Source organism: Squalius cephalus, assembly GCF_949319135.1.
Source record: "Squalius cephalus genome assembly, chromosome: 14".
Classification (NCBI taxonomy): Eukaryota; Metazoa; Chordata; class Actinopteri; order Cypriniformes; family Leuciscidae; genus Squalius; species Squalius cephalus.
Window position 1 is genome coordinate 30,841,791 of NC_137135.1, and position 18,742 is coordinate 30,860,532.

At 37.4% G+C, this 18,742-nt stretch overlaps 1 protein-coding gene across 6 annotated transcripts in view; it reads right to left on the reverse strand.

The window, feature by feature from the left end:
• The window catches only part of col23a1a (collagen type XXIII alpha 1 chain a), a 127,867-nt gene that overhangs the window by 4,933 nt on the left and 104,192 nt on the right, over positions 1-18,742 (reverse strand). For 4 of the 6 annotated variants that reach the window (XM_079893478.1, XM_079893477.1, XM_079893475.1 and 1 more), the window contains 17 exons: positions 16,947-17,018; positions 16,038-16,154; positions 11,170-11,196; positions 11,039-11,065; positions 8,229-8,282; positions 7,768-7,830; positions 7,589-7,633; positions 4,272-4,349; positions 4,008-4,031; positions 1,845-1,898; positions 1,633-1,677; positions 1,372-1,452; positions 1,229-1,282; positions 1,066-1,131; positions 707-733; positions 463-522; positions 119-190 (listed from right to left, as the gene is read on the reverse strand). In XM_079893478.1, the coding sequence (XP_079749604.1) occupies positions 119-190; positions 463-522; positions 707-733; positions 1,066-1,131; positions 1,229-1,282; positions 1,372-1,452; positions 1,633-1,677; positions 1,845-1,898; positions 4,008-4,031; positions 4,272-4,349; positions 7,589-7,633; positions 7,768-7,830; positions 8,229-8,282; positions 11,039-11,065; positions 11,170-11,196; positions 16,038-16,154; positions 16,947-17,018 (966 nt within the window). The remainder of the gene's footprint in view (positions 1-118; positions 191-462; positions 523-706; positions 734-1,065; positions 1,132-1,228; positions 1,283-1,371; positions 1,453-1,632; positions 1,678-1,844; positions 1,899-4,007; positions 4,032-4,271; positions 4,350-7,588; positions 7,634-7,767; positions 7,831-8,228; positions 8,283-11,038; positions 11,066-11,169; positions 11,197-16,037; positions 16,155-16,946; positions 17,019-18,742) is intronic. The other 2 variants (XM_079893473.1, XM_079893474.1) reach the window with 2 other exon arrangements.

Consider the following 18,742-nt stretch of genomic DNA (forward strand, 5'->3'; position numbering starts at 1 on the left):
AATAAAAATAAATAAATAAAATATTAAATTAGAGGAGGAGCTGAAAGGAATAAAATCGTTAGCACAAATACATTTGTTCAAACCTAATGGCCATTACAAATAGTGATTAGTTGTTTACCTTTTCACCCTTTGTGCCGGGTAGACCAACTAATCCTGTTGCTCCCGGGGGCCCTTGAGGACCCTGAAGGCCCTGTAAAACATAACAACAAGTATAAACCATCGGATATGTAATGGTTATAGCTTACAGATATAATAAACATGGATAACTTCATAAGAGAGTAAATAAAAGTCGGGCTTCCAAGTAATCAATTTACTGGACTGTACAACGTTTTCTGGATGTGCGCATACTACTACCATGGATAACTTCATACTCATAACATCCACAGGCATCGTACATCTATGTGAATGTGGCTTTTGCTTTTAAATCCAGGACTAGTGCATTATGGGATTAGATTATCTCACTTGTATTCCTGAAGCACCGTTTTCTCCCTTCTCTCCTTTAATGCTCTCCCCTTGATCACCCTGTGAGAAATTCAGTACAGCGTTTAAGACTTCACTTGATATCTCCAGATATTTATTAAGGAGTTCAAAGTAGTTAAGTTTGGTTTATGATGGGTTTCATGTCAAAGTAAAAAGTTGGATAAATCACTCAATTTAGGAATCCATATAAATGAATAGATTTTGTTTTAAGAAAATAAACACCTACTTTGGTGCCTGGCATGCCACGATGACCCTAAAACACACATAATAACGGTCACAAACTTTGAATCATGTTATTATATCACTCTTAAAATCATGATCTTGCAGATGGCATTTAAACTCCATCAAAGCAAAAAAAAGAGAGAGAACATATTGTTAGGCTAAGTACAGTTTGGTTACATATGTTAATGTGATACAGATAAAAATCCAAGGATAAATAACACGAGACATGATACATCAAAATGACTCATTCATTCCATTTTATGGCAGTCACTTGTAAAATTGTCAACAGTCATCATATTTGTTCTCAGATGTCATCAAATTAACTGAAAGTAAAATATCATATAAGTCTAAAATGTGTCTCACCATGTATCCAGGTTGTCCTGGTGGACCTGGAGGCCCTGGTGGTCCCGGCTGTGAAATCATCTGAACCTGTAGATAGTCATAAAACCACAGCTGAAGATGACTGTACTCCTGACACTAGAATATTAATGAACGAGACAATAAATGCGGGTGCAGTTGTACTAACCAGATTGTCTTCTAGTATAGAGTCTCCTTTCTCTCCTTTCTGCCCATCCACTCCCTTTAACACATTTAATTAATATCAATAAAATGATAAAAAAAAAGAGAATATTTAGAAGGAGAAAATGGGGGAGAAAAATGTATACATACAGAGGGACCAGACAGGCCCATTTCTCCTTTCTCCCCCCTCTCTCCAGTGTCACCAGGCTCTCCAGTGTCTCCCTTATCACCCTGATGATCAAATGAATCCAAATATTGATGTGTAATTCATTTGCATGAACCTCAGACATCTAAATTAGTCATTAACATTTAATGAACTCAATTGTTCTTGTCCTTGTAAAACTATGGTTATAAAAATTATGGTTATTTTAAGAAGTTATATTCTTCTGAATGGGTTGAACAAATTATCACCTTTTCGCCATCAACCCCAGCAGGCCCAGGCAAGCCGAGCTCACCCTGTTTGGATGAATGAAACATACTCAGAGAAGAACAGAATTGATATTTCTCATTATGCTATTAATTAGTGAATGGCTTACATCGTCTCTGACAATCACATGTTCCAACCGAGCCACTCGTTAAGAGTTAACACTGTGGAAATTGATCAAATTGTGAAAGATATTCACCTTTGGACCTTCTTTTCCTGGTTGTCCCGGGGGTCCAGGAGGGCCAGGTGGTCCCTATTTGGGAAGCAAACGGAACAGAAAGAATTAAAGCTTATAAAATGGTCTTTTTGAAAACCCCACTTATGCATTTTGAGAACCACAAACCTCTGATAGACCTCATTTTACGACTGCTATAAAACAGGGAAATGTTGTTCCAATATAACTCTTAATGTGTAATCAACCATGTGGGATCTGAAACTTTTGGAGTATGAAAACAACATCCCTTAACAATGTTGGTGGCATTCTTTGATGGAAATATTGCTATTCTTTAGTCTGATACAAACCATAATTATTGGCTGATCTTTTTAATTTCCTTGACACCATATTTCAATGTATCAGTACAATGAGCTGGCAAGGTTTGTGGTTCGATAAACATTTCAGACTGATTACACTGTTGATAGAGATGACCACAAAGCCTTGCATATGTCAAAAATAACAAATTTCCTAATTTTTCCTCCCATTTCCCAATTGCTGTGTGACAAAACACAGACTTTCAAAGAAGGGCATCATCCAGAACATTTAAACAGACATTGTAATTAATGTAACCACAAGAACCATTCATTAAACAGCCCATATACACATTCTCAGAACAAGAATATGCACAACAACATTTGCTACTAATTGCATCTAATTTCCCAAATCTGTCTTTGGAATGTTACAAGAAGCATAGCATAGTAAAGTAAAATTATTTGAACAATTATTTTAAATTTAATTTTGTCAGTCATGTTTACTTCACTGTCTTACAACATCATGTTGCATGCACGCTAAAGACTTTGATAATAATAATAATAATAATAATAATAGTAGTTACATTAATAATATAACAACAAAAAAAACATTATTTACATAGTGTTTAATTTGGCAACTGCAAAAAAAAAAAAAAAAAAAATTCACACGCAGATACAGTGAGTATTTGTTAAGGATAATAAGGATCAGGCTGCATATTAGGGCTGCACGATTCTTGCTAAAATGTGAATCACGATTTTTCTCCATGGGAATTGAGATCACGATTCTCTTACACGATTCTCATTTTTTCAACCAAAATTTATTGCACTCAAGTACAAAAAAAACAACAACAAAAAAACAAAAGACATTCAGTATAATAAAGTGCAGGAGTAACAAAAATTGTCTCTTTTCTTTATTTTAGACACCTTAAAGTGAATAATTTTAAAGTTTTATGTTGTTGAGAACATTAACATACAATAATAAATAATTAACTAAAATAACTAAATAGAACCTGTGGTTTTTGCTCCAATTGGCACAGAATGTACATAGTACTTACATCTACTGTGTTTACGGGAATACTCGACTTGGCATTTTGAAATATTTCTGTGTTTATTTGGCCGTTTAGGCGCGCAACCAGAGACAGACTGCTTGTCCGTGTTGCGCTCGGAGCGCGCGCACAGCATCCTGTCAGAATAATTCAGTTCTCTTTCGCGACTTATCACGCTTTTAATATTTATTTTCAATATAAAGCACTTCCTGTTCTTTTCCTTCTCATTCATTCATGTTTGTTATTAATACCTTTAAACAATCATCAACGGAAATATCCGCGGATTGTCGAAAATACGACACATTTATAGGACATAAAATTGTCTCTGCGCAAAAATGTAAGTAAATGTAAGTAAAAGCACAGCAAAGCACCCGTTTCAATAAAAGGATATATTAAAGTTTATATAGCCTTCTTTTACATTTTCGCTGCTGTTCTAAAATGGTTTTCGCCATTAGGCTACCTTAAACAAGCTGCAGCTGCTTGAATCCCGTGCAGGAGCTGTAGGTTGCAACTTACCACAGAAACGTAAGCGGTTAGTTGATTGCTGTGGTGACTCGTGAGTCGTGACACTCGCGAACAGCACTGAACACGCACTTTTGCCGGTACAACTTGAATATTATTATTATCATACACCCTATTTTGTTATTGTGTGAGTGTGTGACCAATAACACGTGAATACAGCATGATCTGAATGCAGGGAAATACACGGAAGTGAATCGCCATCATTAAGAAATGAGATCGCATTTATGCTTGAATCGAGATCGTGATTTTTTTTCGATTAATCGTGCAGCCCTACTGCATATTTAACCAAAGAAAAGCAGAAATGCCAACCCATGCTATATTACAGTTACCGAGACACTGATGGTTTTGATGGCCTGCCAGAAAAAAAAATCAACTAATGTCAGACCTCAGATTTTAGAACGCATTTGGTATTAATAAAAGTACAACCATGAATTTATAGTCATCTGTGGTTTACATAGTTGCATTACAGGAAGTCTAACCAGTAACATCAAATTGACATTAAGCCAGATGGCCAATTGGGAAAAAATAACAGATTTATAAGTTGTTGAGAAGGTTTTTTTTTAGCAATTACCATTAATAAAATCACAACTCACCTGAAAGGCATCTAAGAGTTTGCCATTAAAGTCAATGATGTCACCAGATGCTGATGTGCCTTTCTCACCGGTGAGGCCCTGCCGGGATGAGAAAACACGTTACACAACTGACCACACAAATCTGCAAGTATTCTCAGATGTGGAGAGGTGTTTCTCTGGTTTTGTTTTGTAATTCTAATGTATTAAAAATGACAACGCCCTCATTCTACAACATCACCACTGGTATTCATGAACAACAGCACAACTGATTTCTTTCTGACATTATGTTTTAATGTTATTTAAAGTACATTATGATAAATACTTTGACTTGATTTATGTTTCATGTGTCAGAACTTCCATTAAGGGAACATTAGTATGGCATGTATTTATGCTCCCTGGTTTGCACGGTGCATTGTGGGATTTTTTAAGGAACGAACGTTTCAGTGCACTGGAAAGATTTTGCGATTGAGACAGCCCTTAAAATGGCAGACTCCCTGATCAGTGTCCAGACTACTGAACTAGGGAGCTGATTGAGACACACCCATGGAGAAGAAGACGATCTGCTCAAGTTCAAACTGAGCATCAGAATGGGGAAGAAATGTAATTTAAGTGACTTTGAAAGTGGCATGGTTGTTGATGCCAGATGGGCTGGTATGAGTATTTCAGAAACTGCTGATTCACTGGGATTTTCACACACAACCATCTCTAGGGTTTACAGAGAATGGTCTGAAAAAGAGAAAATACCCAGAGAGCAGCAGTTCTGTGGGTGAAAATGCCTTGTGTATGCCAGAGATCAGAGGAGAATGGCCAGACTGGTTCGAGCTGATAGAAAGGCAACAGTAACTCAAACAACCACTCGTTACAACCGAGGTCTGCAGAAGAGCATCTCTGAACGCTCAACATGTCAAACCTTGAAGCAGATGAACAACAGCAGCAGAAGAACACACACCGGTGCCACTCCTGTCAGCTGAGAACAGGAAACTAAGGCTACAATTCGCACGGCCTTACCAAATATACGGCCTATACCACACAGCCTTGGAATATAGAAGTTCGGAAAAATGTTGCCTGGTCTGATGAGTCTCCCACAACACGCCTCCCAGGGAATGGTCCTCGAGAGAATTTCGTCGCTTTTGTGGAATGGGTGCTGGTGAATAATGGATCAGCTTTTACCATCTGTCCAGCGGAGGACATCACCATCCCCATTACGGACTCAGAACCCAGCCAGCCATCACATCGCTGCACGGATGTAAAGCCAGAGCCAACACAGCGAGAGCCCGAGTCTGCCGCAATGCACGAGTCAGCACCAGAGAAAAAGACTGAGCCAACCAACGCCCGAGCCCGAACGCCACAGTGAGTCTGACCAGGGGTCTCATTTATAAAGCGTGCGTACGCACAAAACGGGGCTGGAAACGTACGTACGCCAGTTCCCACGCAAAGGTTGTGATCTATAAAAAACAAACTTGACGGGAGAATGTGCGCACCTTTAAGCAAACTTTGAGCCGTGCGTACGCACATTCTGGAGACAAAGGGAATTGGCGACACCGATGGTGAGCTGGAGTTAAGTGTCTTTTTGGTCACTTTTAGACAGAAAATCTAAAGAAAATTAAACATATACAGAAAGATAATACAAATATATAATACAAATATAATTTCACTCACCAAGCCTGTCACTTGAAGCAAATATCCATCCCTTCTTAAATGTCCGCGCCAGCGAGCGCGTTGGGCCGTTTAGTGAAACTGACGCAAATAACAGTTTAAATAAATAAAATAATGATTTAAACTATGTTTTACTTCTGATATAAACGTTTAGATTAAATATGCCATTCAAATTAATGGAGTTAAGCACTTAAACATGAAATCATTACTGAGAAGTTACAACATTTTTATATTCAAATTCAGTCAATAGAAATATTTGTTGTGGATGCGATGTTTTTGAACACGTTTCCTGTAGCGTGCTGTGTTTTAATGTTTTAACCACAGAGATAATTGCTTATCATGATAATACCAGATTGTCTGAGAAAATAGTTTTGTGCAAATAATGCCCAAGGCCTATCTGTTTCCATTAAAAATATAAATCAATTAAAAATACAATTCGGCCAGTGGAAAAGATTGAGAAAAACTTTCTCTGAAATGTATTTTACACTATTTGATTTATGTATTCAAAAACAAGGCAAGGATAGGCAACTACTTGATTTTTATTAATGGAATGTGTATTGTACCGTTAAACGTTATTACGTGGATGAATAATCATATGCAAATGATGATCTGCATAGTAAAACTAGGCGTTGTAAGCTCCATATATGGTTAATTCGGGGAGGAGACACATGTGCACACAATCTTCCGCTGACTGGGATTTATAAAGTGAATTCTGCGCAGGTTCTGGCGTACGAACGGTTTTATAAATCTGAATATTTTTTTGCGTACGCCATTTTTGGCTTTCGGGCGCACGTACACTTTTAGTAAGGTTCCTACGCACAGTTTTATAAATGAGACCCCAGGTGTGTGAGCCGGCGACATCATGCGCTGTGGGAGTACTTGTGGAGTTTGAGGGAATGGGGGAAGACCCCACCCACACTCCCACCACTGAGGAGTGAGGAACCTTCAGCTACACTTCGTCCCTCAACCCCTTCGGCTTTGTCTGGCAATGTTAGGCTCCGCCTTCCCTCTGGCTTCGCCTAGGTCCTCAGACCCACCGGCTCCACCTCAGTCCTCTGGCTTCACCTCAGTCCTCTGGCTCCACCTCAGTCTTCAGACCCACCGGCTCCACCTCAGTCCTCTGGCTTCACCTCAGTCCTCTGGCTCCATCTCAGTCCTCAGACCCACCGGCTGCACCTCAGTCCTCTGGCTCCACCTCAGTCCTCTGGCTCCACCTCAGTCCTCAGACCCACCGGCTCCACCTCAGTCTTCTGGCTCCACCTCAGACCCCGTCACTGTGGCTCTGTCTCTACTAGTTCCTGGTTAGTTTCCTTGATTGTTAATCAGTGACACCTGTCTCCATTCAGTTTGATTACCTTCTCCGTGTATTTAGCCTTGTGCTTCCTTAGTTCCTTTGTCCGGTATCGTCTTTTTTTAAAGTGGTTGTTATGTATTCTCCTGCAATCTCCTGAGTGTTCCCTGTTTATTTTATTAATAACTGTTTTTGTTTTCTATCTCGTCGTGCGCTTCTTTACAGCATTTTACAGCTTTTTTTGCAATAGAAGAATCAATTTGGTTCTCCCCGAAGAACATTTAAATAATCTAAAGAAATTTTTTTCCACTATAAAGAACCTTTTGTGCAATGAAAAGTTTCCATGGCTGTTAAAGGTTCTTCATGGAACCATAGATACATCATTCCTCACCGTTTCGCCCTGGGGTCCTTGTTCTCCAACATCTCCTTTATCTCCCTGAGAAATACAAAGCCCAAATCAATCCAACACAATCAATCACACTTATATTACCCATTTACTCTAAGTCCTGTCTTTGTAGGAATCACTGTATATAAATATATAAAACAGAAATAGCTTCACCCAGCGCTCACCTTCAAGCCTGGCAGACCATCGGTTCCTCGGTCACCCTGAGGGCCTGGCTCTCCCTGCTCGCCCTGCCAAACGTATAAAGAGCATTTAAATTAATATAGAACAGATCGCGGGGGAATGAGATTACAGCAAAAGATGCATGAACAGAGCAGTCGGATCCATATGAAGTCCATTACACTATGAAATCATTCTTATTACGCTGCTAATGATTAAGTAATAAGAGGCTATGGTCAAATTGAGCGTATGATCAAACCCAAAGAATATGCTGCATGGGAGGATTGAAAGAAACAAAATGAAAGAGTGCATAACAGAAGATAAATACACAAATGAATGGGTAAAAAATATAACTTGAAGTCTCATTTAAATACCATAATGGACGAAAAGGACCTTGAAAACAGTATGTTTTTGGATCATGATTATAAACTTTTCAATATTCAGGTGTCAAAAAATACAATAATCTGACCTTTGACCCTGGGGGTCCCTGTGGTCCTGGGTAACCCTGATCACCAACTTCACCCTGTAAAACAGTTAAGAAAATGTCCAAAAATGCAAGGATGAAGAATATCATAGGTCACTGCTTTCAAAATGTGTCAGCACCACTGATCTATGTGAAAGACTGGATATTGATCACTGCGTTTTAAACTGGTAGCAGGCGGTGAAGCCACTGGAAGTGTTCGAGCAGCCATCTTACGATTCCCTACCGACAGCGGGCATCATTGACTTACAGCCAAAACATCGACCTAAAATCACCTGCTTAGCAGGGTATCAGTTGCACATAAATAGTTTTAAGATATACGTATGTACATTAATTGATACTTTGAACGTTATCTGTAATATTTATGGTCTTTCTCGGCAGGATAAGCGATATAGAAATTGTTAAGATGGGTGTGTTTTCTGCACACTGCCGACACAGGTAACTGAACTAACACAAAATAGATTTTTTTTATGTACGTAATTATGCAGGGAATATTAGGCATGAACATATATCTTGGATTATTAGCAGAAATGTATTCGAATATACAATAAATATTACTATACATACAATCCCCTATTATTATTTTGCACTATATTATATAAAAAAACGTTTACCATCCATCATCTTGCTCAGAGCGACAGTATAAATGCTTGGAAATTAAGCTTGATGTCTTTAAATCCATATGCAGTCAGCTTCATTTCTCTGAATAAGTTGTGAAGCGTATATATTATTTCCTGATGTCTTTTTGTTGACAAACATCCACTTCAGACTCTTGGAGATCTTGCAAACCATTAAAAAGCTCAAATTATATGACGGTTTGCATGAATTAAGTGTTATTTGTATCATGTAACCAACGTTTAAGTGGTTATCTTTACTGCTTCGAAATACATGCCGTTAATGAAAACACTGTTGAATCATTTACAGTTACTGAACGAATAAAAACAGCATTTTATGACACAATATAATTACATAACCACAGTGAATAATGATGAACTAAGTTGTATGTGCATGCCTTACAAAGCATAAATCTGTATTCAGATTTCAGAGGAATCATTTTGACATTTGTAATACAGTACAAATGGTGAGGTGTCTCATCAGTTTAATACAAACAAATAACCAACAAATAACCAAATAATCAGATGATTTCCTAATAATTCAATTGAATGTCAGGGAATACCGGGGAATACCAATATGGCGGCGCGGTGGCTTCACTTTTTATGACGTCATGAGCAATCCAGTCATTTAAATAGATCAGTGGTCAAAACCCAATTAATGATGTAATGCAAGTCCAAAGCTTTTATCCAAAGTGACTGACATTGCATTTCAAGGTACACATTTACATTCTAATCAATTCTTGCTTTCCCTGGGAATCGAACCCATGACCTTGGCGTCGCAAGCGCCAACACTCTACTGTTTGAGCTACAGGAAAAGTGACATTGCAGACCATTCTCAGTCACACTGCAGGAGACGTTCATTAACAGCCTGTCTCTATGGTCAGTTTTGAGAAACATTTTAGAGAAATTTTAAGATAATACGGCTGAACAACTTCTAGCTAACTACCTGAATAACAGCGCATCCCGTTTACAGACATTTGAAGACATTTAACACAAAAATCCATGTTAAATTTGCGATGTAATGTAAGTCACGACAGATCTTTTTCTGTGTTATGACGTTCATCCAAGTGTTGTCCAGTGTTGGGTGAGTTATTCTAAAAAAGAAAATCTTTAGCAGTGTAATTAGATTACTGTACTAATTACTTTCTCTAAAAAGTATTGCATTACTTATGACTAATTACTTTCTAAATGCCACATCAACTTCTACCAGTTACCAGTCACACAATACAAGGATAGACATAAAACTGCTCAGTCCTACTTTACATTAGGTGTCTTAACATTTAAATTAATCATTTGATACAATACACACTTATTGTGTACTGTACTGTACATACATACTTTTAAAAATACCTGCATGTAATTACAGCTGTAATTAATTTCTGTAATTACATCAATAAGATGCATTTAGAACATTTTCTAATTAGAAAATTCCATTTCATGCCATTATAGTCAAGATGAAAAGCTTTTTTTTCTTTCTTAATGTCTTAAGGTCTTATTGGGAACACGGCATAATTTCACATGATTCCAAAGAAAGATCTTAGTCTTGGTACTAATGTTTCGATGTAAAAGCTTGCTTCAGCTCTGAAACAACTTTCCTTTTCGGCTGACGTCACCCTCCCCTCCCCTCCAGCCACATATAAAGGCCACTTTTAAATTTTCATAGATAAAAAAATAAAATAAAAATCAAGTTCAGCTCTACATTTTTCTTATTTCATGTTTCACTTAGAAATAAATCAAATTACTGAAGCAAAAAGGGTTGCGAACACTATTTCATGCTGACTTTATGTACAACAGGTCCATAAGACTTCAACACTGCTAAAAACATACTCACATGTATGTTTCTCATCTTAGCCTCTCACTCACAAACATGCACATGTACTAAAACTAAACTGCTATTACACATTAAAAGTCTTTCTAGTGAAACAGGCAGAAAATAATTCAAGACATCATACAGATGTCATTGCGGCCAGACGTCAGTGTGTTTAAGGACAGCTGAAGTCAGCAAGCACTTACCAACACAAAGGACAAAACACTCAAACATGCTGTTCAAATTTATGCCGAGAGGAAAGAATTTAGTCTTTCATAAAATTGAGAAAGCAAGACATTTACCTAAAAAACAAGAAACATCTTGATCATAAGGATGAGCATACACACACACACACAGGGTTTGTGTTTTTATCTTACCGGTTTTCCTGGTAAACCTCTTTGTCCCTGCAGAGAGAGAAAACATGTTTGAAAGAAAGTAACATACAATTATATAATGTAAGCCATGAAGACCATGGCCATGATGATCATAAACAGCGCTGCACGCTCACCTCTATTCCATCTTGTCCAGGAGCACCCTAGAGAGACAGAGAAGTATTTAAGAGTTACTTTAATACACCAAACTTTTAAGATGTACCGTCCACAAACTTACAGTCAGTGTTTGATTGATGCCAGAGCTCTTGTTTTGAAGGAAACCAGCGCTATAGAACCAAAAGTCATATGTGCCAGTCCTAAAGTGCATCATTATTACATTATGGCTTGATTGGGTTAGTGGTATGAGTTTCACATTAAATATCAAGTTAAGTCAAGTCAAATTTATCTGTATAGCGCTTTTCACATATCGTAAGATATTTATAATATCTTAATATTTTCATGTCTCAGTCACAGATTAGAGCTGGGGAATAATATAGTTTACATTTTGTGACAATACAAGCAATCAAGCAGTTGAGATATGCTATATAATACGCAAGTATATATGTATGCGAATAATGTTGGACATTATACATATAATTATAACTTTATAAAGTGCTGAGCGATAATATAGTTACATTTTGCAACGAGATATGCCTGGTTTCACATCTCAGGATTTTTAGGAAAATTATGTCATTTAGTATCAGAAGAGAGGCCGCTTTTGATTGCATTTTATTTATAGTTTTTTTTTCTTTTCTTTTTTTCTTAAAGGGATAGTTCCCCCAAAAATAAAAAAAACATTGTCAACACTTACTCACCCTCAAGTTGTTCTAAACCTATATGAGTTGACGGTCTTCTGTTGACGGTTATTTAAACAGTTGACGGTAGCTGTTGACTTCCATAGTAGAAAAAAAAAATTAAGTCAATGGCTACCGTCAACTGTTTGGTTAGCAACATTCTTTAAAATATCTTCTTTTGTGTTCAGCAGAAGAAAGAAACTATGACAGTAAATGATGACAAAATATAAATTTTTGTGTGAACCATCCCTTTAAAATGGGGTCTGTCTGTGCAGAGACTGCTGTGTCTGTCATTTAACCACTAGGGGGCAGTGATATAAAGCTTTGGTTATTTTAGTTGAACGTTCACCATCGGATTTTGGGCACCAATAGCAAACACCTTCTCATTACTGATACAAGGTTATCATATGTTTATTCTCCTTTTATAATTAAAATCAAGGTATGTGTGTGTTTGTCATATACACATTGAGAAAGAGCGTAGGCTACATAACATGCATCTTGTGGAGGATGCCCTGGGTGTATGTAGGATTACAACTCCTTGGGATGTCAATTAAGTAATGTTTTTCATTTTGTAATCGATATTCTTGTCCTCATTCTGGACCTAAATTATCTACAGAGTGATCGAAGACATGGCGCCCATACATACAGTTGCATACACACAAACAATCATGTCAAATGTAGTAATTTATGTCAAGCAGACTTCAAAGCTGGTATTCGGCCACAACACAGAGAGACATCATTTTCTGTTCCCTGTCAAAAATGAGCAAAACCAGAGGAAGCGCTTGGGAAAATCAGAAGCCCTGTGCTGTTCGCTTTCCCCGTCCTTCCTTCAAGCTGCGCTTCTTAACAAGGCGGTTTTGCAAGAGAAAAACATAACAATGGAAGATAACTAGCTGGTAAGATGTCAAGGAAACATCTGTGACCAACATGGTGCAGAATTTCATAGATCTCAGCTTTCATAAAATGTTTCTTTACACCAGAACAGGACATGTCTTCTTGTTTTATCCACAGGACTCTTAAAGCTCTACTCCTGCCAGCACAGATACACACTCTCTCTTTGTATTTATATGCATTCACTGTATACTATGTTTTGCGACTCATTAAATGATATCAGAATTGTGTTACTCCAGTGCATGAAGTGGGGGTAAAATAGGTGTTGGGACTTCACTTTTTTATATATGTATATTAGGTGACTAACAGTAAACTTAACAGTTTACCTATTTTGACACACTGTGTGATTCTTAAAGACTGGCCAATATAACTTATTACAATATAACATATAATAATATTATATTACACAGTAGCCTATATTATAAATATATTTATATAAAATATTATAAATATGTTTATATAAATATAATCTGACTTACAAATGTATACATTACATTAGACATATATTTTGGGATATATCATTAAAAAGTTTTGGGTTGGAAAGATTTTTTATTTTTACTTATGCTCACCAATTTTGCATTTATTTTATCAGAATTATTAATATTGTGAAATATTATTACAATTTAAAATAACTTTTTTCTGTTTTAATATATTTTAAAATGTCATTTATTATTGCGATCTTATGTGATGTTACAATTATTACATCCTTGCTGAAAAAAGTATTCATTTGTTTAAAAAAAATCTTACTGACCCAAAACTTTTGAATATAGTCTATATATAAACTATAGAGGCAGATGACTCAAGAGTAAATGACATCTCTCGCATGTTTGCCAAACCCCTAAATGCCATGTAAAATCGAGTAAAATGAGTCTGGTAATTTAAAATGTCAACCAGACAACCTCTTTATATCTGAATGAATGATTTTTGGCCAGAATAAGCTATAATATGCTGCTGATTTAGTGGTGAAAGTCAACATTTTGGCTTGTGAAACTAACAGTCAGAGTGAGAGGACAGACAGTCTTATCGAGCAGAAACAGAAGAGAATGTGTACTGGCTCTCTCATAATCTGCCGCTACGCAAGAATAATTCCTGGTATTGTGAAAAGAACTGACAGGCTAGTGTGTCGGTGAGAACCAGCCCAGTTTGAGCTCTGGGATAAGAGTAAATATTCCATGAATACTTCTCATGAATCATTCCAACTTCTGATCGAAATAATATCATTTCAAGTTCACGTTTAGTCCTCATAAAGCTACCTAAGGATGAATTTCATTTGAAGGGACCTAAGGCGAGAAATGTTGTGAGAACTGTTCCTGAACCAGGACTTGCGCCATACCTCTTTCGGGACATTCGGGAACAGCAGAGCTTGTCAAGAACACAGTGCGGCCGTGTCTTACCCAAACCAGATGAGTCTTGAGCCTTAAAATCTATATTTGGTTCAGCTTTAGTGCACTGGCATAGGCTGTGGTTTTCAAACGCCCCGTCAGGGGAATGATGAACTGGATTTGCCCCCTTCCCCTCTAACCTCTCTCTCTCTCCATCACCTCTCGCTGAACAAAACACAACCGTGAGATGAGAGGCCTGAGCGGAGCAATGCTAATGCATTTAACCTTTAAAGTACAACCTGTAACTGTTGTAAACCACAGGCTTCTAGTACAAAAACATCTTCAGATAATAAATCCAATTGTACAATCAGGGCCCCTCAGTAAACATCACTGTTCGGTGCCCCCTTGGTAGTTAGTGCCCTACGCCGTCTGTTTAAGCAGCTTGTTCAAATTACTTTGCTAAAATTAGCTAAAGCAACAAAATTCTTGAAAAATTTGTCACAATCTAATTGAATTATGTTCAATCCATTTAAATGTCAAATTTAATTTAACTTAATATTTTTTGTTGGCACTAAATGAATAATTTTTGTTGACAACTAAGGCACCCTGACGTCTCAATCGTGAATAACAATTCGTGAATCAGTATAGCCTATGGTGTATGCAGGTCGTGAATCAGTATAGCCTATGGTGTATGCAGGTCGTGAATCAGTATAGCCTATGGTGTATGCAGGTCGTGAATCAGTATAGCCTATGGTGTATGCAGGTCGTGAATCAGTATAGCCTATTGAATGCACAAATTTTGGACACTAAGGACAGTAAGGACTCTGGCTCACTACACATTATACAATATCACTACTGGTATTTATGAACAACAGCAGAACTGATATTTTTCACACATTCATTTTTTTAGGTACATTATGATAAATACTTTGATTGTTACATTCATGAAAACATGTTACATGTCTAACGTTTCAGTGCACTGGAAGGATTCTGCGATTGAGACAGCCTTTAAAATGGCCGACTTGTTTCATAATTGATGAACTTTACACAGTTGAACTGAGTCAACACTGAACTGACTTCAGCTGAACAATGACACTATTGTCTTTGTTTGCATAATCGATCAATATATTCCTGTTTATTGTGGCCACCATTTACTAATTCATTCCGTTGTTTTAGTTAAATCGTGGCCATGAATTAAGACTTTGTTCCCACAACTTAATTAATTTCCTCGATATAGTCAATCTTGGCCACGTTGTACTAATTAGTTCCCTTGTTTTGACTGAACTAAAACAAGGGAACAAATTATTACAACGTGGTCATGATTTAATAAAATGAGGGAATGAATTAGAAAGAAATTAGTAAAATATGCTGATATTCATGGAAATTAATTGTTAATTTGTGGCCACGATATTTGATTTTAACGTGACAAAGCGGTGATATCCAAGTTGTTTACTTACTTTTTAATTAGTCTTCCCATTAATGCCATCATTGTCTTCATTCAAGCTGATTTGAGAACGCGCACGAAAACAAGGGGCGGGATTTATCGCACAAACCAATCATTTCCAGTCATAACCGATCATAGCACGATGGAGGCATTGCCTCCTCTCACGTGACTTTCCCCCATTCATTCTCAATTACCCCCCACCAAACCCACCGCACGCTTTGGGGGGTCTGTTAAAAGTCAATGGGCTCAGGGGAGGCAAGAGAGAGACTCCAGCTGTAACTTTCCTAGTATCGCTATTGGACACTGTTACTTTATAAAAACAAAAGAATTTTACACTTTTTAATGTCACATTTCTGAGGAGACACTGCCTCCCTTGTCTCCTAGGAGGAAACGCCCCTAATGTTCACGCATGTGCAGGGATCCGTAATATCATACTTAAACAAACTGTATCCCTGATGTGCTTTAACCTCGGCAATTTACATTTGATGATCCCTTTATGCAGAGCATCTTTTAAGGTATTGCGTGAGCAAGTAAAAATGATTGAAGCGTCTTACTGTATCTCCTGCTGGGCCACGGGGGCCGTCCTTCCCAGTGTTTCCTGGGGGCCCTCTTGCACCGGGTGCACCAGGAGGACCTGGAGGTCCAGGTGGGCCAGCTTGTCCTTGATCACCCTGATGAAAACATACAGATATGTGATATACAGTACAATACATTTTTCAAGTAAATCACAGGAAAAGAGACACACACACATAAGCACAGACAACATTCTCTTGAAGTATATATTTCGTTGTTGTTGTTTTTTTTATGAAAAAGTGAATGGAAGAACTATGATGTTTCAAGTTTCATCAGTTGTTTATTGTATTTAGGTCATTTGACTTTTCTGAATAATAATAATAATACATAAATAAATATTAACAATTATTATTACAAATACAATTTAAGTTTTTTACTTTAAAATTTCACGTTTAATTCAATGAGTTACTTGCTTTGTAATTATTTCTGAAATTTACTAGCACTTTCTTAGTGAAAATTGTTAATCCTAGACCAATTTTTTTCAGTGTATAATGGCACAATTTTGTCACTACAAGGTTTCCTTATACTGTATATCTAAGGGGATATTTCTTTACAAGTGTATCTATTATCAGGACAATTATTATTTGCATTATTATTATTATTATTGCATTGTGCCATTATTTTGCATTACATTTCGTTATGCAAAATATAATTACTAATATTTTTATGGGGTAAAATATGACATTCACCCTGAATCAGCCACATTCACTGAAGCAGCAGCTTGCATGCAACGCTCAGATCCTTCAGACATGGATGAGGTTATTTCATTGTAAATATTGAGACACAAACAATAACACAAGCAATCACGCTACATGACATAAGTTAGAAATGAGGAAGATGAAGATCTAGTAAGGGGAGTGTCCGCAGCACATGCCTTGCACACATGCTACCTTCAGCATGCGCCTCTGGAAACTGGGCTGATCGGCCGAGATGTAGCCGTGATCGTAACGAGGAAAGACCATCTGTGCGTGCGAGTCCCCCACAGTAAGAGACATGTGGACGTCCCCAGAAGAACAGACAGAGGAGGAAAAGACAAAGGAGAAAGTTGAGGAGAAACAATACGAGCATTGAAAAACTCAGACAGAGGGAGAGTGTGGAAGCTGAGCAAGATCTCAGGGGCCATGAAGGGAAGACGACGTTCCTTGACATGGAGAAGCTTGGAGATGAAGGCTATGGCAGCAGTGAAGGGACAAACCTTAATGAGAATCTGATTACTATGCAGACCTGCATGAGTGCCATGACCCTGCGAGAGGAACAGGATGAACAGAGGAGCAGAGATACACAGACCAGTCATCAAAAGAGCTTTGAAAGAGCATTTCACTGCCACCGGAATGAGAATTAACAAACCCAGACGAACACCTTGCAGAATTTTGTTTGGCTGATATTTGGCTGAAATGTTCAATGTCAACCAAACACTGCGTCCATTTGGACGATTAAAAACTCTGTTCCAAAATTGACCAACATCCTTGTCAATGGATAACATACTCTGCCATTCAAAAGTTTTCTTTTTAAAGAAATGTATACATTTTATACTTATACTTTACAAACTGTATACTTTTCTTGACATAAAAGTGATAGTAAGACATGTATTCACAATATTACAGAATATTTCTATTTCAAATAAATGCGGTTCAATGTTCTTTTGTACTTTCTATTCATCAAAGAATCTTGAAAACACAATGTATCACGGTTTCCACAAATATATTAAGCAGCACAACTGTTTACAACTTTGATAATAATAATAAATGTCTCTTGAGCAGTAAATCATCATATTAGAATGATTTCTGAAGGATCATGTGACACTGAAGACTGGAGTAATGATGCTGAAAATTCAGCTTTGATCACAGGAATAAATGACATTTTAAAATATATTACAATAGAGAGCACAATAGTACTGTTTTTACTGTATCTTTGATTAAATAAATACAGCCAAGAGACTAAAAACATAAAACACTTGTTAATATAATATAATATGGTTTTATTTTTGCTGTCTTAAATCACATCTGTCTGGACAACATATTTATGTGTGCTTGTCTCTGTAAACCACATTCACAGGGCTGGATTGTGATGACAGAGAGCTGCACGAGAAGCACAGCACTTTCTGTCTGCCGCAAGAGATTTTAAATAACGCCGTACCATTGAGGTGAGTAGATGTCACTTTCTCTCTCTGAAAAGTTTTGTGAATGGAAACAGACAAGTCACAAGTGTAAGGATTATTTCATAGCAATTCACCATCGTGCTAAATCGCGTTGCAGTAAAACCGGTACATGGCTAAGAATGAAAGTCAGCTTCAGAAATCTGAGAAGTAAAGGCTTGCAAAAGAGAAAGAGAGAAAACAGAGCATCATAGAGAGAAAGTGACACAGCACGTTGATGCCAGCGCGAGCATGAGGGTTGAGTTAGCAGGGATGTGGTGACCTGAGGGATGGTTGAGGTTTCCCACACTGCTGCTTTCCTCAGCACTACACACACGCTCAGCTAACTAAGCTTCCCGTTGACTTCTATTGTTCTTATGCTATATAAATTACACTAATTATATTTACTACAGACTAACCCCAACCCTAAAATAAAACTTGTGGCAATTTTAGAAGAGAATAAAGACATTATTTACTCTGTATTTTTCCTTTTCAGGGAGGGCTTCCCAAAAGGGAGGGTTGTTAAGCTTTAGTTGAAGTCTGGAGACATTT